General features: G+C 39.6%; 2 protein-coding genes across 2 annotated transcripts; both read left to right on the plus strand.

The window, feature by feature from the left end:
• Positions 1–6,271: 6,271 nt before the first annotated feature.
• Positions 6,272–10,191, plus strand: LOC103512439 (GTP-binding protein 2; the record flags this gene model as incomplete). Its single annotated transcript, XM_008477202.3, is given in 4 exon segments — positions 6,272–6,490; positions 7,379–7,506; positions 9,155–9,290; positions 9,844–10,191. Coding segments are annotated over 4 exon segments (747 nt in total), but the record flags the coding sequence as incomplete, so codon positions are not given.
• A 7,588-nt stretch (positions 10,192–17,779) lies between these two features.
• Positions 17,780–21,911, plus strand: LOC103512440. The gene is made up of 5 exons (XM_008477203.3): positions 17,780–18,012; positions 18,253–18,630; positions 18,840–18,904; positions 19,291–19,717; positions 21,124–21,911. The coding sequence occupies exons 1-5, from the start codon at positions 17,961–17,963 to the stop codon at positions 21,444–21,446; spliced, it is 1,245 nt and encodes a 414-aa protein (XP_008475425.1). The 5' UTR covers positions 17,780–17,960; the 3' UTR covers positions 21,447–21,911.
• Positions 21,912–22,919: the final 1,008 nt, after the last annotated feature.

The raw sequence follows: 22,919 nt of genomic DNA on the forward strand, positions 1-22,919 counted from the left end.
ACAAATGACTCTTGAGTACAAGATAACTATTATGCCTGAGGTGTTAACCTTGCCATTTAGTAAAAATAACCTCAGGGAGCCCCTATCATTAAATACCTACTGAAAAAAAAAAAAAAAACTTGAACAAAGAAAAAGACCAAAAATAATCAAAGTGTAACAACCTCACTGCCCAAGTGAGTGTGTTTATAAACAGAACGGCTGGGATTTGTGTATAAACACCAAGCTTCTACTCTGTTATGCATTCGACCTAGAATTGGAGTGTGGAGTGGTTTTAAAATAAAAAGTGAAATGTTGGGACATAAATTTTAAACAGGGTGTACAGCACTTTTTGGTTCATAGGTACTACAGTTTTGTCTCACAGGTATAATTAAATAAAATGGATTTTTTTAGAGGTTTGATGTAGGTAGGTACCACAGTTTTGTCTCACAGGTATAATTAAATAAAATGGATTTTTTTAGAGGTATGATAGAGGGAATTGTAACTGCTAAGGTCTTATCCTCCCGACAGCAAAGGGGGAAGGAAGACAGGATAGGAGAAAGCCAGTCGTTCCGAGAACGAACCTTATCCATTCAGGATGAAATCCGCCACGGGAGGGGAATCGAACCCGCGGCCCAGCGCTTGAAATAAGCAAGTTTGAGAAAACATTCAAGGCTCAGGAGTTTTTTTTTACCATACAGAATAGATGTAGAATAAACAGTCCACCCTGTAGATAAATATTCACGTGAGTTGCCAATGTTCAAGTCACGAGGCTCAGAGTTGAGTGTACGACATGGCCAAGTTGCTGAGTATTATACGTATACTAAGTATATAGCTAAGAGTATACATTGTATACGTACAAGTATAGTAAATGTATACGTTATAGTCAAACTCAGCATACACAGTGTAGCCTGTAGCATAAACAGTGTTATAGCCTGCCTAGGATTACTAGTCCGATAGTAGGTATAGTGCTTGTGTACCTATTCTGTTGGTAGTACTCAGCTGTACAGCTGTGTTAATGTTTTGGCGATAGGTTTTGCTGTTCAGAGAACTAGCTATGGTTCTTCTATCTCAGGGGTTTCCAACTAGCGGCCCGGGGGGCTAAATGTGGCCCGCCAGACCATTTTCGTGGCCCGCGAAGTTTTTGAGATTTGCACAAAACATACCTAAATGTAAAAGAAAGCTACAAGTAGGAGAATACTTTTGAAAAATTTCGCCCGCGGCGTTCAAAATTCGATCGGACTGCATTTCTGAAAAGTTGGGGGGGGGGTGCTCCCCTATGTATATATGTGGCCCCCGAAGTACCTCCCAAATCCATGCCTATCTAAGAACGGAAGTTGGTTAGAAAATTTCGGCCCTGGCCGAGATTCGAACCCAGAGTCATTGGCTTGAGAGTCAGCGCTTTTGACCACTCAGCAACAGAGCTGGGCCCTCTCCCTCCCTCCCTAGGACAATTTCAGTAGAATTCTCTCTTTCTCTCTCTCTCCCTCCCTCGCTAGACCCCTTGCGATCTCTCTCGCCTCCTCTCCCTCCTTCCCCCTTTCTATCTCTCTCTCTCCCTCTCCTTCCCCCTTTCTCTCCCCCCCCTCTCTCTCGTTGGTACTGGTACGTACAACATAGTGCAATTCAACGATTTAACAGAAATATAGGTAAAGAACTAACGTACCTGTCTGTACCTACTTAGTTGACGGAAAACTGATGCAATATCTATGCTTTTTATTATCAGACTGCAAACCTGAAGTAAGATCGCTTTTAATAGGAGACTGCAAACTAGGCATGTTCAATTTATGGTTCCGTAAGTTCCATTTCAATTTCTTTGTGTAGGTCTGTCTGTACATCTACTTGTCCGTCTCGGGCGAGAATTGAACCCGCGACCTAGCGCTTACAAGGCGCACTACCTTCCGAGCTAACTAGGCTGGCATAGCTCTTTATTTTTTGATGTTCAACATTACTGTTTCACCTCCATCCGGTAATCGAACCCGCGACCCGAGTATTGGTTGCTTATAGTGTAAATAAGCATCAGCTACAACCGAAATGAAGTAAAAATATCCATTTATTTAGGAGTAGATAGTAGGTACATACCAACTGTTATTTATCTACCAAGTGAATGGCAACAGAGTATGCTTGTATTGCTCGTGTGACCTTAAAATTCTGTGTTTGTGTTGTGACGTTATGCAATCTGTGTTGTAGCGCGAAGACTGTGCGCCTTGAGGTAGATTAGGGTATCAGTTTAGAACTGAGATATTTATCGTAAGTGAAGTACTTGAATTTTCTTTCACTGTCAAATTTTGTTGTGCTTGTTGAAGTTGACCAAACCAAGTTTTTTAAAGGTAATGTCACGATCAGGGTAGCGTGCTGTTGCTTTCTCTCAACAGTTCTGACCAAGAAGGTAATGTCACGATTAGGGTAGCGTGCTAACGTCGCTGTAAATCGTGAACTTTGACGTCACGGCATACGCTCCCGTAGGCGATGACGTCACATCAAATGTCCCGAGCAAAGCTCCCTCGCAGGCAGCTACCTTCCAAGCTAACTAGACTGGCATAGCTCTTTATTTATTGATAAAGTTCTACATTCATTACTGTTTTACCTCCATCCGGTAATCGAACCCGCGACCCGAGTATTGGTTGCTTATAGTGTAAATAAGCAGCTACACCCGAATTGGAGTAAAAATATCAAATATGCATTTATTTAGGAGTAGGTAGTAGGTACATACCAACTGTTATTTATCTACCAAGTGAATGGCAACAAAGTATGCTCGTATTGCTCATGTGACCTTAAAATTCTGTGTTTGTGTTGTGACGTTATGCAATCTGTGTTGTAGCGCGAAGACTGTGCGCCTTGAGGTAGATTAGGGTATCAGTTTAGAACTGAGATAGGTATTTATCGTAAGTGAAGTACTTGAATTTTCTTTCACTGTCAAATTTTGTTGTGCTTGTTGAAGTTGACCAAACCAAGTTTTTTAAAGGTAATGTCACGATCAGGGTAGCGTGCTGTTGCTTTCTCTCAACAGTTCTGACCAACAGTGAAAGATTGTAAGGATTTACAGGAGTTCCTATTTACCTCCATCCGGTAATCGAATTTATTTATATTTGAGGGTTGATTGTATCTACTTACTAATAGATCAGTTGCGGTTACTTGGGTGATGTTTCAAAGTCACAGAGCAGGAAAAATGAGGACCAACGGAATTTTTCTTTTTATTGTACGACTTCTGGATACCGAGATAAATCGATTAAAAAAATACCGGTAAATCGTGAACTTTGACGTCACGGCATACGCTCCCGTAGGCGAAGACGTCACATCAAATGTCCCGAGCAAAGCTCCTTCGCAGGCAACGCATTAATGTGTTTGTGCGCATACATTTCTGCGCAGTTCTTTCTGCTCCTCCGCTAGCGCGCTTGCATAGTGGCGCTACCTAACGGACGAAAAAAACAACTGCGTAAAGTCTGACGTCACACATATTTGAACTCTTTCATTAGAACGGAAAATAAAAATTGAATTTTCGACCTTTTACAGTTATTTTTTCGGAGTTTTGACCTCAGATTTGGATTTTTCCCAACTTTTTACATAGGAATCGACCATTTACTTATTTATAATTTTTACCCATTTGCAACTGCTCCATTTCCATTACTAAATCCTAAACGCCAGCCTAGTTAGCTCGGAGGGTGGCCCGTCTGCCTTTTAAGTTCGATTCCCGCCCGGGGCGGATTTTCTCCTTAACGGATAAGATTCGTTCTCGGAACGGCAGTCTTTCTCCTATCCTGTCTTCCTTCTCTCTTCGCTTTCGGGACGATAAGACCTTAGCAGTTACAGTTCTACAGTTCTCTCTAACATACCTCTTTGGAAAAAAAAACCCGAACTGTAAAAGTAGTACCTGACCTCTATCTAGGTCCTAAGAGAATGGAGTAGGGACTTAGAATATGTTAGAGTTGATTGTACTAAATTCTGAACTTTGAAAGATTGTAAGCCTACAGGCGTACCTATTGATATCCAAGAGTTGATTGTACCACAGCAATACACATAGAAGTCTATCAGACAATAACAGATTGGTACCTTGGCAACCTTGAAATTTTTATGAGATCATATGGCAACGTGGTGTAACATGGAGGGAGTGTAACATTTACGTACCCTATACGTATGACATACGTTATGCTATACATATAAGTCGTATGATCTACCTATACCAGGTGACTAAAAAGTAAGGGCCATATTTTTGAAATACATCACGTTCCATGAAATAGATAAATTTATGAAATAATTCCCGTTCCTTGCCCACCATTGAAGAAGAAGAAGAAGAAGAAGAAAAAAAAAAAATGGTGATCATCGAACGGGAATCCGTGTTTCATAAATACTCGGCTTAGGATCTATAGGTACACTCTTATCACCTGACGACCGACTGATGCGATGCTGGTTTATTTGCCTTAGTTTGCATTACCATCTCCATTTAGCCTTGGTACAATGTTATCACACGCAGGTTGATTGTCCTATCAGCAGATTTACCGTCAGCCGTCTCTACCTTCCTAACCTAATATGCGTGATAGGAAACCATAAACAATAGGAAATCTCTTTGCTTTGATCCTAAGTAAGTCAGTCCTAAGAATCCTAACCATACGATTTTTCTTCTTTCCTTGAATTTTGTCAGTTCAAATTCCACAATGAAACTCTCTGATACCAAACTAATTACCATGGAGGGTAGCACGTCTGCCTTGTAAGCGCTAGGTCGTGGGTTTGATTTCCTCCCGGAACAAACTATACTGAACAGATGAGGTCCGTTCTATCCTGTCTTTCTCTCTTCTGTTTCGGTGTGATAAGACCACCGTCGGGTTGTTGGAAAAAAAAAAACATACCTCCAATTTTCCTTTTTGCATTTAAATTTTGTTACTTCAAATTTCCCAATTTCTTCTGATTTCAGACTGAAAACACATCGCGAGCTCACGGGCCTCCATGGACTCATTTCTGGCCCTGTTTGACCCCGGGCCCTCGACCCCGACCTTCGGGGGCGAAATTTGGCCCGAAGACGATGAAGAGGGGGGTCAGTTGCCCCCGGAACCTCAGCTAGGCAATGTGGAGTACAAGCTCAAACTGGTGACCCCGTCCAAACTGAGATTCGAACACCTGGTCACTCAGGTAAGAAGTCGACGAGTCCTAACCGAGCGTCAAAGGGTCGATTTTAGATTGATGCTGGGGTTTACCAACTAGGGATTGAGATGAAACGAGAATTTCTCTATACTTTATAGCCAGGTAATGTTACCTATTCAAGGACCTTTTAACAAACTATTGAAATTATAAATCAAAAAGATAATTTGATCAACATAAAATAGGTAAACCTCCTTGAAACCTGTGAATTATGTACATTGCTGATTAATAGGGCATATTAGGAAATCAGGGCCCCATTGCTCATACCTTGTTGTGTTGTTTTTATTCTACGTAGTTAGTTTTAAAAACAAAAATTTGGCATCAACATTGTTTTAGTATCAGGATACACGTTCATTGGCTTCTATCCCGATAAATTATCTAGAATAAATGTACCCTTCAATTAAGAGGTTTGACAGGGGGAACTGTAACTGCTATTGTCTTATCGTCCCGAAATCGAAGAGAGAAGGAAGACAGGATAGGAGAAAGCCAGCCGTTCCGCGAACGAACATTATCCCATCAGGATAAAATCCGCCCCGGGCGGGAATCGAACCCGCAGCCTAGCGCTTACGAGGCAGACGCACTACCAACTAAGCTAACTAGGCTGGCACTTTTTTGTAGCCTTTGAGGTTTCTTGAATAATTTCGTTTATCAGTGGTATACTAACCATGCGCAAAGTTACTTAACTTCAGTGATCCATTGAGAACTGTTGCATGCAACGTACTGTCGCCGCTGCATTGGTTAAATATTTTCTTTTACTGTCAAAACATAGAGGTTTCTTGAATAATTTCGTTTATCAGTGGTATACTAACCATGCGCAAAGTTGCCTAACTTCAGTGATCCATTGAGAACTGTTGCATGCAACGTACTGTCGCCGCTGCATTGGTTAAATATTTTCTTTTACTGTCAAAACATAGTCTGATTCTAATAGAGAGAGGAGTTTTAGATAGGCCTAGTTTGCAATAAATTAAGTGGCACAAGCTCTGCTTATACGGGTGGGTATACCATGTGAAAAATGTATGTTCTGAGTTTTTTGTCGATCAAATATAAATGGAAACTTATTAAAAAAAAAAAAAAAAAAAAAAAATAAAATCCGGTTCGGGCGGGAATCGAACCCGCGGCCTAGCGCTTACGAGGCAGACGCACTATTTTTTTTTTTCCCCAGATCCCGTTCGTGGTTCGAACCGAGGACGATGTGATCACAGCGTCCAGTAATCAACTAGCGGACAACATCGTCCCCATCTTCACCGTATCCAGCGTGACCGGGGTCGGATTAGACCTGTTGTCGCGCTTCCTCTACCTACTACCGCCCGGGGTGAGCAATAAGGAGCGCGAGAGATTGGAGCAAGAGGTGTGCGAGTTTCAAATTGACGAAACGTTCAAGGTAAGAACCCTATTTAAAAATTAAAATAATAATAATAATAATGAAATAAAATAAAAATAGAAAGTAAAAAAAAATGTTACGGGTGGGGGTGGTCTATCCAACAGTGATTCCATGTGAAAACTTAACACTTAACATTTCGCACATACATTTGTAAAATTGTTTACATATTTTTATTATTTTTTTCAAGAGGTTTAACAGAGGTAAGAGGTCTTATCGTCCCGAAATCAAAGAGAGAAGGAAGACAGGATAGGAGAAAGCCAGCCGTTCCGAGAACGAGCCTTATCTGTTTAGCATAAAAGTTCCCCCCGGGCGGGAACCGAACCCACAAGCTGTTTATTTTTCTTCGCTTTTTTTTCTAGTGGTAGTGTTCTCACTGAGCTCTTCTAGCTAATCCTGTAGGTTACGTATTGTAATAAATAGTAATAGTGTTATTTTGTTTTCTACATCAGGGTGTCTACCAGACTGGGAAAAGTCAGGGAATTTCATTTTTTAGTCCGTCCTTCCTTTATTATTACAATACTCACTCACTCACTCACTCCGATGGCATATTAGGGATATGTGAATCCCGTGCCGACCAGACTGCTTGCCTCCAAAGAACTCTATGTTAAAAAAAAATTACAATAAACTAAACTTTACAAAAAAACTAAACTTTAAACTTCATCCATTAGTAATCATTTCCCTTTGTGTGTTTCACCCTTTCAGGTACCTGAAGTAGGTTTAGTCGTGGGAGGTCTCCTCACCAGGGGAGTGATAACTGAGGGTGCACCCCTATACATCGGCCCTGATGATAGAGGGGACTTTACTCCAGTCGATTTTGGTAGACACTCTGCTACACTTTAAACTTCATCCATTATTAATCATTTTCCTTTTGTGTTTCACCCCTTTCAGGTACCTGAAGTAGGTTTAGTAGTGGGAGGTCTCCTCACCAGGGGAGTGATAACTGAGGGTGCACCCCTATACATCGGCCCTGATGATAGAGGGGACTTTACTCCAGTCACTGTGACATCACTACACAGGTAAGCATCCTGTTGGGTTAGTAACTCAGTATTGATCTTGAAAGAACCTAGTCGCCTGTCCCAAAATGGAGGATGCTTAGGAAATCTTAACTCCTAGGCCAGCCATAGTGAATCAGGTAGACCTGAGAGGTACACCTGAACAAGTCCCTTTGTCAGGGTCTACCTGATAGCTGATAGTGAGTGGCTGGCTTTAAACTTTAAAATTAAAACACCAGAGAGTGTTAAAAACTGAGGACTTATCAGGCGTACCTAGTACCTACCACTACATACCTGATAGAACCGTCATACACTCATCATGTCTACTCGCTCGCTTGTCAGGTGGAACTGATCTAATTTTCATCGGCTTTCAGGTCTCTTTCTGGTCGCCTGAGAGACTTATTATTACTGCCACACACTTTCAGGTAGATCTGACAGGCGGACCTGTCAGAGAGGTTACTCTGGAAGTAGATAACAGGTATGCCTGAATAGGTCCGCCTGTCAGGTCTACCCGATACCTGATAGTGAGTGGCTGGCCTTAAACTTTAAAATTAAAGCACCAAATATTGTTGAAATCTGAGAACCGATCAGGCATACCTTCAGGTCTACTCGCTTCTCAGGTGGGTTGTTTGCTGTCTGCTTTACCACAAAGAATATCCACATGATTTGATTTGAATCTTCTTTTATATTTCCAGGTGTAGTCGGTATGACTCGAGAGCACCTGGCGTTAGCGATGGCTCTGGAAACTCCATTCTTCGTTGTAGTCACTAAGATCGATCTGACGTCTGAGGAAGAGGCTGTGCTGTCCAGGGTGCAAGCAGTGCTCACGTCAGCCGCCTGTAGAAGGGTAAGCAAGGTTCAATATTTTAGCCTTTTTTTTAAGAGGTTTGACAGAGGGAACTGTAACTGCTATGGTCTTATCGTCCCGAAATCGAAGAGAGAAGGAAGACAGGATATAATCTAGAGGGTTAACGTCAATGTAACCAGCCTCGGTGGCGTAGTGGTCAAGACGCTCGCCTGGTAATCAGGAGGGCGTGGGTTCGATCCCAGCCGAGGTATGGAATTTCATCCTCATTTATTTGAGAATTTGACCACATAATGTCACATAATAATGGAGCTCTAAGGGTTAGGTGGTAGAGAACGCCTAAGGCGTTAACCTCGCCGAGTGGGTATCACACTAGCTAGGCTTGCACGCCGGAGGTCCCGGGTTCGATTCTCGGCTGGGTCGAAGTTTTTTACTCTCTGTGCTTGGAGTTCGGGGTGCACTCGGTCTTGTGAGGACAATCGAGTACCTAGCTACTTTAATCGAGTAGCGACCAGTGGCGGCATTACCAGTGTAAAATGATGATACGAGTAGATGAGAATTAATAGTTATGTTGTGATACCCACTAAAAATGTTTGCTCTCTGCCTTACCACAAAGAATATCTACATGATTTGATTTGAATCTTCTTTTATATTTCCAGGTGTAGTCGGTATGACTCGAGAGCACCTCGCGTTCTTTCAGGTCTCTTTCTGATCGCCTGAGAGACTTATTATTACTGCCACACACTTTCAGGTAGATCTGACAGGCGGACCTGTCAGAGAGGTTACTCTGGAAGTAGATAAGGTCATCGTCAGTTGTACAGTGACGTCCAAACGTTTTAATAAAATATGTCCCATGTTGTTTGACAGGAACAAAGCACCATGTAGGATAGTACGAGCATCCCAGGCCGCCTCCCTATGTCTGAGACCAGGCCTGTCACAGGTCAGGCATGGCATGGTACTTCTAGGTAGAGACACACCACGCTCTGCCTGTCTCTTCTTTCAGGTAAGTCATCTAGCAATCTGATTGGTTGATTTGGAACTGTTTGGCCAATCAGATTGCACGGCCTATGTTTCAGTCCAGGCCTGTCAGGTTAGACATGGTATGGTTTTTACTACGACAGGAACTTCAGTCCATTTCAAGTTCCTTTGTCAAGAGTATACATTGTTTTGTCAAGGAATCTGTACGAGTATTTTATTAATAACAAACACTTCAGTTAAACGGGTCATCGAATTCCTTTCTTTAAAAAAATCAATCAAAAGTAGAGTTTTTCACAACTTTTGTTTATATCACAGCATTACTAAGTGCCTCTTTTGCAATCAATTTCCATATTTCAATCATCTTTTTACACTGGTAATGCCACCACTGGTCTCTACTCGATTAAAGTAGCTGAGTTCACCGTGAACTAAAAAAAATGACCCCGCCGGGAACCGAACCGACCTCCGGAGTACAAGCCTAGTGTGATACCCACTCAGCCAAGGAGGTTGCTTTCAAATTTATTTTTCCGGGAGAGGTTATTAAAATGTTTCTTTCTTTCTTTTCCTGTTTACATTCCCAGGCGAGTATAGTGGTCCTGTTTCACTCGACGCAAATCAACCAGGGCTTTCAGACCACGGTGCACATTGGCAACATCAGGCAGACCGCTGTCATCGAGGGTATCCTGGGTACGGGGGGCATTCACACGAACGAAACAGCGAGCGTGATGTTTCGCTTTGTGCGACACCCCGAGTATGTACGGGAAGGCATGAGGCTGCTGTTCCGAGAGGGAGTAACGAAGGGGATCGGAAAAATAACGCAGGTCTTCCCTCTGAACCCGTTGTGAGGAAACAACTAAGGGCCATATTTTATGAACAAAATACTGGCTCTCAGCAAGTGCTCAAGCATCAATTCCAAAAATCTGATTGGCAAAATTTTGCTTGAGACTGATCTGAGATCGAGGATTTCTGTTCATAAATAAAGTGTTAAGGGCCAATTGGTATGAACATAATAATACTCTGGCTCTCAAGCTGCACTCCAAGAATTCCAAAATTCTGATTGGCCAAAATTTGTTTCAGTCTGACTACTTGGGGGTGGGATTTTTTTTTTTTTTTTTTTTCTTAATCTCACTTTTCCCATTTTTTGTTCATAAAATGGGTTATTAGTTAGTACAGACTCATATTACATCTGAGCATACTCGGATACTTTGCCCGAACAATCTCAAAAAAGTCAGCTTGGAGTTTTTTCTCTTACAAGAAATTTGCAGGCTTTGCTAATTTACGGTTAATGTCCCTTTCGAAGGAAATTATTTGGACAACAGACACGAATTTTTCCTTTTCTGAAGGAACTAGCTATGACACTATTTTCTCTATGAGGGAATGAATGAAGACGTGTTTTCCCATTTTTTTACTTTCTATTTCTGAATTGATTTCAATTCATGACTGAAATTCAATTCATGACTGAAATTCAATTCATGACTGAAATTCAATTCGATGGGTTTAGTTAAGTTTAACCCACTGCCAATTGAAACGGCTGTATAGAATTTATCGTTTTTAGTTCGTAGTCAAATGTACCTTATTCTTAATTAGTTGTTTAACTTTTAAGCTTTTCGATAGCCCTCCATAGGTGTTTATGTGCGATCAAAAAACTATTTCGTGCATGGCTTGTGTCATATAAACAGGGCACATGTCGTGTCATATAAACAGCGCACATGTTCAAAAAATATTGAATACTACAGTCACACTTGAACAATTAAGAAAACTGGCTGGAAAAAAAAATATTTTAGGCCCCTTCATTTTCTATCCAAAAGAACTCTTGCTTACGATTGATTTTTGTTTGCACATTTTAATTTTAGGTTTCACCATTGAGTACACATTTTCATTTTATAGGTAGTTAGGTTATGTCCGTATGTATCTCTAAATTTGATCTTCGTACTAACAAATTCTATATAACATTTACATATGCATCTCTAAATTTGATCTGCACACTAACAAATTCTAAGTAAAATTTACACGTTCTTTGTTGTATAGCTTGTAATTATATAGGTAGGTTATTTTCCGTAGGCATCTCTAGATCTTTGACACTAAGGCTAAAGGATGAAGTGGACACGTAAAGGGAAGGGATAAAAGAGCAAACCTCTTATAGCAAAAAGCTCTATGCTCTTTGCTCTCTTCTCCACTCTGTTTTTAGACTAACAAATTCGATATAAGGAAATCAACATTATTTTATACACGGTACATTCTGTATGTCTCGTATTTATTGTTTTAGTTTGTTTAACTCCATGCTATATACTTTCAAATACTATCATAAGTAGGAAGAATACGTTATCGTACGTTATGCACATATAATAATACGTTTTAGATAAAAGAAAAAAAAAAAATAAAAATAAAATAGGTAAATAAAGGTAGGTAAACCTTAATACAGTTCCCTCTGTCAAACCTCTTAAAGAAAAAAAAAAAAAAAAAAAAAACCTTTTTAAACCTCCTTATACCGACTGACTGTTACGTAATAAATAAGGAATAAATCATTCTGTTTTATTATAATTAATTAAATTGTGATTTTTAGATGGTTCAACAATGGTAAATCATGTTTAAGAATTTTCTAAAGTGGGTGCAATCGTCCTAAGCTCGTAAATTCTTCATCCCACCTTTAGGACTTTTGCAAGAGGACCCAGTTCAACCAAATGTAGGCAGTGTATACCGAAGGTACTTCTTAAACGTAGGTGCCCATTATAGTCAAGCTTTGATCTTTTTTCTTTCATATTTTGTTTGTCCATGTTTAAAAAATTATTTGATACCCATGAATAGATATTGTAAATACTGACATAGTTTTAATTTGATAGAGTCCTCTTTACTTTTTCTTCTTCTTCTTTCTTTCAAATTTATTTTAATTTTACCTTGTAACAAAAAGATAATACCTATGCTATGTATCTGTAAAAATAAAGAAAAACCTTTATTTTTTTCTGTAAAATAAATAAAATGTAATTTGTACTTTATTTTCTCTCATACATATACCTAGGTACCTACATTGGGATTTTTGCTGATTCATTTATTTTTTACTAGCTCCCTAGCTGCAAGTGCCTAGCTGCCTAGGCACTTCTGTTATGATAGCACTTTTTTTATGGGATAAGAGGAGCCAGAGTGCAAAGTGTATCTACATGTACATGATTATGCTTGGTATTGATGTTTCCATGGTAACATACAAGGGCAATATGTAAACAAATGCCATATGACTTTGGTTCTTCTAAAAAAACGTAGTTATTTCAATGAAACAGTGGTTGAAAATTAACTGACAATGCCGTAGACATTCTTATTATTATTATTATTTTCAATTTTTTCTATCGGAAAAAGTATTCATTTCCAAAGTAAAACGCGAGGAAAAAAGTTGTATTTTATTTTTAAAGATTTTCATAATGACTATTCCAAGGTAAGAGAACTCCATAGTTCTATAGTAGGTAGGTATTTCAGTGAACCGTAGAACTCGGAAAAAGAGTTCCGTGAGCCCAAATGAGTAAAATTTCCGTGTGACCGTATGTCCGTGTGAACCAAATTTCATCAAAATCAAACCAACTCTTGGAGAGTTAGCGCGGAACAAACGAAATTAGACGTAAAACTGGCGAGTTAAACAACAAATTTTTGTGTTTATACTGGTCTCAAATTATCAAGGTTAAAATTAAATTCCTCAGGTGGGAATCGAACTCTTGGCCTCTCACTACCGAGCTTATTATTCGGACAGTTCGGACTTATATCAAGGTAAATAGGTACATGATTTCTAAGTCAACTTAAAGGTAACACTCTAGTCAAATTTAGGGTAGATTCGTAGAAGCTTACCCCATCCTTATGGTCTGTTTGCCCTCACACCTAATCCTCTGAGTGGGCTTTTTGTGTATGGCGTTAGGCACAGGTCAACTCCTTAAAATAGCAGAACGTGATGTCCAATACCGTCACCGGTCTAGATACCAACCACACGCGGCGTTGCCTAACTTCATTCGTCGGGAACTGGTACGGTTAACGTGCTACAACTGCTGGTTTCCCGCACTTTTTTCAGTATTTTTATCCCACTTCTGGAATCGAGACCTTCTGCGTGACAAGCCAGCGTGTAACCGTGTGCTCGTTTAATCTGTTCCAGGTTTACAAAGGAACTCACCTCGAGTCGGAAATCCCATTTTCCGATCTCCCATGTGCTATTACTGCTATCTATACCGATTTCAATGTACCTCACATACCAGGTAAGCATCGGTCAGTCTCGGTGGTGTAATGGTCAAGACGCTCGACTGGTAAACAGGGGGGCGTGGGTTCAATCCCAACCAAGGTGTGGAATTTTAACCGAGGCGTAGGAAATGTTTTTTCCACAAATTTCATACTGCTGGAGTAAAGCGACTCACCTTAAAGTCATATTCGAGAATAATAAATGAGCAATATTAAAAATTTATTATCTTCACGAGTGCATAGTCGACAGCACGTTTTATCCAATAGGTAGGTGTCCCAGACTGTCAGCCATTTAGATACGTGCTACTCAACTGCCGCTTCTGGCTAGATACTTTATGCAATAATAAACGTATTAGAAAGAATAAAAAACTATACAATATGTATATTGTATAATACTGAAAGTATATAAAAAATGTTTGATAAAGGGGACTGTAACAAAACGGAGGTCTTATCGTCCCGAAATCTGAGAGAGAGGAAGGATAGGATAGAAAAAAGACAGCTCTTCTGAGAACAGAGCTTACCTGATAAGGACAAACTCGCCTCGGACGGGAATCAAACCCAAGACTTAGCGCTTACAAGGCAGCCGCGCAACCCTCCAAGATAATTAGGATGGCAATGGAAAGTAAAATAAAGTATTTATTAATTTTATTTTGATAAATTTTAGCAACAAAAATAAAGTATAAATTCACAACTTTACCTCTCTTCCCCAGCCCTAGCCGTGGCTGCCGGTGCCCAGGTATACCTGTACAAAAACCAACGCCCCTTCTTCAAATTCTGTCTGCCGGGGGAAGAAGAAAACTCCCTGGAAAGTGACCTGTGGAAGACAGCATCCACAGATGTGGCCCAACTATACAAACTCCTCACGGATCTACAACAGGATCTGGGCTATTCCAATTTGTCGACGCTGTCCCAGGACTTCCTGCGTCTGAAAAGCGACGCGGAACGCGCCGAGATTATGTATAATTTTATTGTATAATACTGAAAGTATAAAAAAAAATGTTTGATAAAGGGAACTGTAACAAAACGGAGGTCTTATTGTCCCGCAATCTGAGAGAGAGAGAGAGAGGAAGGAAGGACAGGATAGGAAAAAGACAGCTCTTCTGAGAACAGAGCTTACCTGATAAGGACAAACTCGCCTCGGGCGGGAATCAAATCAATTCCGACTCGAGGTGAGTTCCTTTGTAAACCTGGAACAGATTAAACGAGCACACGGTTACACGCTGGCTTGTCACGCAGAAGGTCTCGTGTTCGATTCCAGAAGTGGGATAAAAACTTACAAGGCAGCTGCCTTGTTGCGCTTACAAGGCAGCCGCGCAACCCTCCAAGATAATTAGGATGGACACGGAAAGTAAAATAAAGTATTAATTAATTTTATTTTGATAAATTTTAGCAACAAAAATAAAGTATAAATTCACAACTTTACCTCTCTTCCCCAGCCCTAGCCGTGGCTGCCGGTGCCCAGGTGTACCTGTACAAAAACCAACGCCCCTTCTTCAAATTCTGTCTGCCGGGGGAAGAAGAGAACTCCCTGGAAAGTGACCTGTGGAAGACAGCATCCACAGATGTGGCCCAACTATACAAACTCCTCACGGATCTACAACAGGATCTGGCGAAAGTGACCTGTGGAAGACGGCATCCACAGATGTGGCCCAACTATACAAACTCCTCATGGATCTACAACAGGATCTGGGCTATTCCAATTTGTCGACGCTGTCCCAGGACTTCCTGCGTCTGAAAAGCGACGCGGAACGCGCCGAGTATGTCGCGACACACAAACATGTCGAGGTTAAGAAACAGGTGAGCGACGCGCGACGCTGAGGAACGGAATACGTTGTCGACCGAAAGAAGGGAGGTATAATTTTTAAAAGCCTAGTTAGCTTGGTTGGTAGTGCGTTTGCCTTGTAAGCGCTGACCGCGGGTTAGATTTTATTCTGATGGGATAATGTTCGTTCTCGGAACGACTGACGTTCTCCTTCTCTCTTCAATTTCGGGACGATAAAACCTTAGCAGTTACAGTTCCTACTATCAAACCTCTTGAAAAAAAATGCCATTTAATTCTCGTTTAATAATTCTTTACTGTTCATCAGACCGTGATTACATGTATGACTCCTGTATCCAAGAGTTTACCTGATGATAAGTCCATATCATGCCTAGTGTTGGCTACAGAGAGCTCCAAGATATACATTCTGGATCCGGAAGCCTTTACCATTGTGAAGGAATTCAAGGTAAGTCTAGGTACCTTAGTAGGTAGGTAATAGTAAAACTTTGGTGTAATTTTTATTAGAGATTCACTTTTGAAAACCCCCTTTGCATATTTGTGAGCATGAATTGATCTTTTTTAGCTTGATAATAATAATAATAATAATAATAATAAAAAGTAAAAAAAAAACCCATCAAATTGGTACAGTAACTACATTTTTTTTCCTCTTCTTTTCGTTTCTTTTCTCTTCTTTTCCTTTCTTTCGATGCGTTTTACAATCCACTTAATACTTCTTGAATTCTACTTATTCTACGTTGACCATCTTCTATTTTATTTTGTATAAATATAATTTTTTTAAGCATTTACCAGAAATTGTATGTATTTATTATGCCAAATAAATGAAAATTGAAAACTGAACTAAAAAAAAAAAAAAAAAAAAAAAAAACGGGGGGGAAAGCCCCGAGGAAAGCCAGCAGAGCCCAGATGGTCACCCATCCGGATACTAACCACGCTCAATGTTGTTTAACTTCAGTGATCTTTTGGGAACCTGGTGTTTGCAACTTTTTCCCAGTACATATAATATCCATTGTCCCAGTTCATGCCTTTGAGCTATTTTATTCATAAAGCAAGAGAATGCGAGTAGTAGCAAACACAGTGGCCGAGTGGGTATCACAGCAGGCTTGCACTCCGGAGGTCCCGGGTTCGATTCTCGGTTGGGTCGGAGTTTTTTACTCTCTGTGCTTGGAGTTCGGGGTGCACTCGGCCTCGTGAGGACAATCGAGTACCTAGCTACTTTAATCGAGTAGCGATCAGTGGCGGCATTACCAGTGTAAAATGATGATACGAGTAGATGCGAATTAATAGTTATGTTGTGATACCCACTAAAGTTGTTTGCTGTCTGCTTTACCACAAAGAATATCTACATGATTTGATTTGAATCTTCTTTTATATTTCCAGGTGTAGTCGGTATGACTCGAGAGCACCTGGCGTTTTGTTTCACTCGACGCAAATCAACCAGGGCTTTCAGACCACCGTGCACATTGGCAACATCAGGCAAACCGCTGTCATCGAGGGTATCCTGGGTACGGGGGGCATTCACACGAACGAAACAGCGAGCGTGATGTTTCGCTTTGTGCGACACCCCGAGTATGTACGGGAAGGCATGAGGCTGCTGTTCCGAGAGGGAGTAACGAAGGGGATCGGAAAAATAACGCAGGTCTTCCCTCTGAACCCGTTGTGAGGAAACAACTAAGGGCCATATTTTATGAACAAAATACTGGCTCTCAGCAAGTGCTCAAGCATCAATTCCAAAAATCTGATTGGCCAAAATTTTGCTTGAGACTGATCTGAGATCGAGGATTTCTGTTCATAAATAAAGTGTAAGGGCCATATTGTATGAACATAATACTGGCTCTCAAGCTGCACTCAAGAATTCCAAAATTCTGATTGGCCAAAATTTGTTTCCCAATTCCAAAAATCTGATTGGCCAAAATTTTGTTTGAGACTGATCTGAGATCGAAAATTTCTGTTCATAAATATGAGTGTAAGGGCCATATTGTATGAACATAATACTGGCTCTCAAGCTGCACTCAAGAATTCCAAAATTCTGATTGGCCAAAATTTGTTTCAGTCTGACTTGAGAGTGAGATTTTTTTTTTTAATCTCACTTTTCCCATTTTTTGTTCATAAAATGGGTTGTTAGGCCCGTTAGTACAGACTCATATTACATCTGAGCATACTCGAATACTTTGCCCAAACAATCTCAAAAAAGTCCGCCTAGTTAGCTTGGAGTTTTTTTCTCTTACAAGAAATTTGCAGGCTTTGCTAAGTTACGGTTAATGTCCCTTTTGAGGGAAATTATTTGAACAACAGACACGAATTTTTCCTTTTCTGAAGGAACTAGCTATGACACTATTTTCTCGTTGAGGGAATGAATGAAGACGTGTTTTCCCATTTTTTTACTTTCTATTTCTGAATTGATTTCAATTCATGACTGAAATTCAATTCATGATTTACAGATCTGGCAACACTGGTACAAAAATCGACTCCAGGCGGGATAGGCGGGAAATTTTAAAAATATTATCATTTTAATTTTTTTTATCAATCGGAATTCGGATGCCAATTGCCAATGAGTGCTATTCCCGTGTTTTTGTGTTTCGGAACACTGTTTCCTGTTATTACTTTGTCCCTGTGAACTAGGTATTCAAGTATTGCTCTTCCTGAGATATCATAGCTTCCTACTAATTTACTCACCAATGTCAGTTATATTGAATTAAAGGCTTTGAAAGCAAGATGAACCTTGGCTCGAATCAAATCACTGGTGACATGATACACTCACCCAGAGGTAAGTTTGTCTATTAAAATCAGATATCAGATCTTCTCAGCCATATGATAAGAGATATCCTTTGGGATGGGTAGCACAGATATGAGTCCAATGTAGCAGTTGTTTCAATGCTTCAAAATGGAACATTTTGGGAAGAACTATTGGATTAGCTCATATTGACTAGTTAAAAATCAATCTACCGGTTAGATTACTTTTTCAGATTAGTCTAACTATTTTAAATATAATCTATTTTGTTTACAGTGATGGAGAGATATTGTAAGCCTACAGCTTACACTATGGATGAAGTAAAGTGTCTCCTGACACTTGTGATTAAATACAAGAATGTGATTGCAAGTAAAGAAACAGGGCTGTCTCAATGGGCCAAGAAGAAAGCTACGTGGGATAAGTTAGCAATGGAGTTTAACGCACAAGGAGTGGGGCCGTACAGAGAGGCAGACAGTTTGCAAAATAAATATCGGCAACTGTTGGTGAAATCCAGGAAACAAACAAAAGAAAAAGAGAAGAAAAAGATTTGGACCAAACCAAATTCATGGGACCAAATAAAAGAAGCTAAAGTGATATTAGAGTCCATTGAAGTCCCATTTCCAAAATATGGCAAAAAAGAACCTGAAGATGCTGGTGAGTAAAAATAATAATAATAATAGAAAGTAAAAAAAAAACAATATAGGTAGCCCATTGGTTGTTAAACCTTAATCTTGTACCAAAACTCAATATGTATTTGAGCATTAATCCCCATCATGTACCAATAGAGAACAGATTCTACGTGCTCAGACGTTTATTTTGGTAATATTCAAATAATCTAACCTGTTGTTCTTTTTCCATTACAGATGATTCAGATCCAATTGTTGTTACAGTAGATCCACTTCAATTAGATGATAATGAATGTGCCTCAGTAAGTATCAAAAATCATAGGTAATAGGAATTACTTGAGGAAATTTTGAAGGTGCACAGTGCCATTGTTTGGCAGCATACATTTAGTATAATATAATAGTATGGAAAACAAGTATGTACAACTGAAAGCAACAGTAAATTTAGTTATGTCACTAAATCTTCAATGAATCATAGCATTAGTAAAAGGAATTTTAATTGTGTTAAGCATAAATGCTGGTCACAAACGTCGTCCCCTGCTTAATATACTACGCTAAATTTTATGACATGACTTGGACTCAAACCACCAACCTGCAGATTCAAAGTCCACTATGCTAACCACTGCACCACTGAAGTTGGTTCATAGCATCAGTACTACCTACATATCGTAATTCTTTCTCAATATTTCAGGATTCAAACAATGGGTATGAATCAGATGAGCATGATGCTACTTCCCCCATCCTCTCTTCCATTCTACATTCCAGTGATAAGAAGCCCGTACCATCTTCAGATAGTAATCTCCCATCAGTTTCTACCGCCAGTAAACTTCCATCTACACCTCTATTTAATCTTACCTCTCTATCATCTTCTGGTGCTGCTACACCGTCTTACATTATTATTCCATCTACTTCTAACACTAGCAATACTTCTGGCACTAGGAAGGTTCTATTGGCCACTGGCGCTCCTTCGTTTAGGCCACCTGTTTCCGTAACTTCTTCTATTCCTAATGGCACTCCTCGTCCAACCTTACCTCTGCCAGTCACACCAAAAAATAATGTCATTCCACCACCGAATTTGAAAAGGAAGAAAAGTTCACCCGTCATTAATGTTCAAGTTGGTAAGTATTTCAATGTTCAAGGTACATTGATAATGTCAGGTAATATAGGTGAAAAAGTCTGTAAAATATTTGACTGTGTAAAACATTTAACTGAATGTATCAAACCAACCAGCCCAGCCTAGTTAGCTTGGTTGGTAGCGCGTCTGCCTTGTAAGTGCTAGGCCGCGGGTTCGATTCCCGCCTTAGAAGTTACCCCATAGCCTGATTTACTTATTATAAGTATGTGCCAGGCTATGGTTTATGTACTGCAAAAATATACCAAAAAGAAAAGTCGAAAGATTGAATTTCTCTTGTTTACTATTGTTAAGTAGGTACCAACATTTTTTCCCTCCCTTTTTTATTTCTTATTTTAAAAGGTTCATAATTGTTTCCTTATTTTGATCCTCAAGTAACCATTTTTGTACTAATATTCTGTTTCGTGATTTCCTACCGGAAAGGGAAAAGTAATTCGTAATTTCCTCGAAGAAAAATCCCCTCACTATAAGGAAAACCACAGCGATTGTGCAAGCAACGTCGGGCGTGGCTAGTGTCTGGATGGGTGACCGTCTGGAAAAGAACACATCACATCCTGCCGGCTAAGAATAGAACAAGGGGAAAGTCTTCTAACCTAATTTAAAGATTCTTTTAACCTTATACATATACCTATATTATATCCTTCTTTAATGGAATCAAACCCGTGACATAGCGCTTACAAGGCTGGTGCGCTACCTTCTAGGCAACTAGGTAGGTTGTCCAAAATGGTTTGCTTACTCTGTTCTCAGGTACTTGGCCTAGGTCCGAGGCTGAAGCTTCAAATCAGCATCCAGAACATATCCAAGGACAAAGTGCTGACTGATATGGGACTTACGTTCCTTGCTGATCCAAGTGTACTTGAGTAGCAGAAATTGCACTTTACCATTAAATTATTGAAATCTGTTGGTTGAGAAATAAGGGGTCAGTCTTGTGTGTTGGTATTTTTAGGAATTCTTTTTTTATGTATCAAACCAACCAGCCCAGCCTAGTTAGCTTGGTTGGTAGCGCGTCTGCCTTGTAAGTGCTAGGCCGCGGGTTCGATTCCCGCCCGGGGCAGATTTTATCCTGATGGGATAATGTTCGTTCTCGGAACGGCTGGCTTTCTCCTATCCTGTCTTCCTTCTCTCTTCGATTTCGGGACGATAAGACCATAGCAGTTACAGTTCCCTCTGTCAAACCTCTTAAAAAAAAAAAAAAAATGGGATAATGTTCGTTCTCGGAACGGCTGGCTTTCTCCTATCCTGTCTTCCTTCTCTCTTCGATTTCGGTACGATAAGACCTTAGCAGTTACAGTTACTTCTGTCAAACCTCTTCAAAAAAAAAAAAAAAAAAAAAAAAAAAAAACTAACCAGTAAATGATTAATTAAATATTCTTCACTATCTAATTTTTGCAGGCAATATGACTGAAACGCTACCCAAACATATCAGAAATCTCGAAGTTAGAGAACAACTACTGCAAGAGCAAATACTCCTCATCAAAGATAAACGAGAACAGATTAGAGAAATGCTCCGAAGAGATGCAGAAGACAGACTGAAGGAAAACGTAAGAAGGAACAGAGAATTGGAACTAAAGGAGAGAGAAGTGGTGCAAAGAATGAGACTGGAAAGAGAAAGACATGAGGCAGACATGGGGAGGTACACTGCCGTGCGAAGCAATGACGAAGCTCAAATATCAGAAAAAGAAGTTGTTGTGAAGTTGGAGAACGAATATGATTAATGTAGAATTGTAGATAGTAGAATATAAACATTCTTTGCACATAAATGGATCTATCTAAGATATGTATAGAATTCCTTGAACCTTAGAAGATAAGATACGAAAAAACGCTTAGAAATTCATAGAAAACGGTTTTTTTTAGACTCAAAATAGTTTTAGCCGTTTTTAGCCAAATCATAACCGAGAAATATATTTTATTTTCAAGCAGCCTAAAATATTTAAGGCTTGTAAATTACAACCGATTTTTTATTTCTTTTTAGTAATTGCGAGTAGGCCCCTCTGTAAAATATGTTTTTCCTACGGTTGCCATAATATGTATATTGTTGGATATTTTTTGTTTGGAAATTGATCTCTTATTATATTTAAATATTGTAAATGATTGTAAATAGCTGTTCATTATTGTAAAATGTTGTGCTATAATTTACAATAAACGCATAAATGCATCGATATTTTTTTTATTTATTAAAATTGTTTTGTTTTGTCAGTAAATAACTAGCACTGTTGCAGTGCAGAGCACCTCATTGTAAAATCCACTTTTTCTAACTGCAAGTTTGATTAAATTTGCCAAAAATGTTGAACTCCTTAAGTACTGAGCTTGCGTCTGCCTTGGAAATGCTAGGCCGCCATGGGTTCGATTCCCGCCCGAACCGGATTTTATCCTGATGGATTTCGGGACGATGAGTTGAGCTTAGCAGTTACAGTTCCCTCTGTCAAACCTCTTGAAAAAAAAAGAAGAAAAGGTTCTGAGCTTAGTAGATTTTCAGACCTGGACCTTTTTGGGGGGCCCTTTTTACATTTTATTTTGTTTTCATTTTAGAAGATCGAACCCGAACCCTTGGATTGACGCGTTCACTGATACTCGCGCTGCTATCAACACGTTACCGTCTTGTATGACCTTGGCAGATATCGCCGGTGATAAGGAGAATAGATTGGTCATTGCAGACTTGGGTGACGCATACTCCTTAGTCAAACTTAAGGTAACTTCTTAGTCTTAACTTAAGGTAGCTCCTTAGTCTTAACTTGAGGTAACTTCTTAGTTTTAACTTAAGGTAGCTCCTTAGTCTTAACTTGAGGTAACTCCTTAGTCTTAACTTGAGGTAACTTCTTAGTTTTAACTTAAGGTAGCTCCTTAGTCTTAACTTGAGGTAACTCCTTAGTCTTAACTTGAGGTAACTCCTTAGTCTTAACTTAAGGTAACTTCTTAGTCTTAACTTAAGGTAGCTCCTTAGTCTTAACTTGAGGTAACTCCTTAGTCTTAACTTGAGGTAACTCCTTAGTCTTTACTTAAGGTAGCTCCTTAGTCTTAACTTAAGGTAGCTCCTTAGTCTTAACTTGAGGTAACTCCTTAGTCTTAACTTAATGTAGCTCCTTAGTCTTAACTTGAGGTAACTCCTTAGTCTTAACTTGAGGTAACTCCTTAGTCTTAACTTGAGGTAACTCCTTAGTCTTAATGCAACTCTTTATTCAAACTTAATC

Source organism: Diaphorina citri, unplaced genomic scaffold (assembly GCF_000475195.1).
Source record: "Diaphorina citri unplaced genomic scaffold, Diaci psyllid genome assembly version 1.1 scaffold838, whole genome shotgun sequence".
Lineage (NCBI taxonomy): Eukaryota > Metazoa > Arthropoda > Insecta > Hemiptera > Psyllidae > Diaphorina > Diaphorina citri.

What these genes read in the sequence shown, in the direction of transcription:
- LOC103512440 (XM_008477203.3), top strand. Translation starts at nt 17,961, where the DNA reads ATGAACCTTGGCTCGAATCAAATCACTGGTGACATGATACACTCACCC. An exon ending in CATGATACACTCACCCAGAG is followed by an intron (nt 18,013 to 18,252) that starts GTAAGTTTGTCT and finishes TTTTGTTTACAG; the next exon opens with TGATGGAGAGATATTGTAAG. An exon ending in ATGATAATGAATGTGCCTCA is followed by an intron (nt 18,905 to 19,290) that starts GTAAGTATCAAA and finishes TCAATATTTCAG; the next exon opens with GATTCAAACAATGGGTATGA.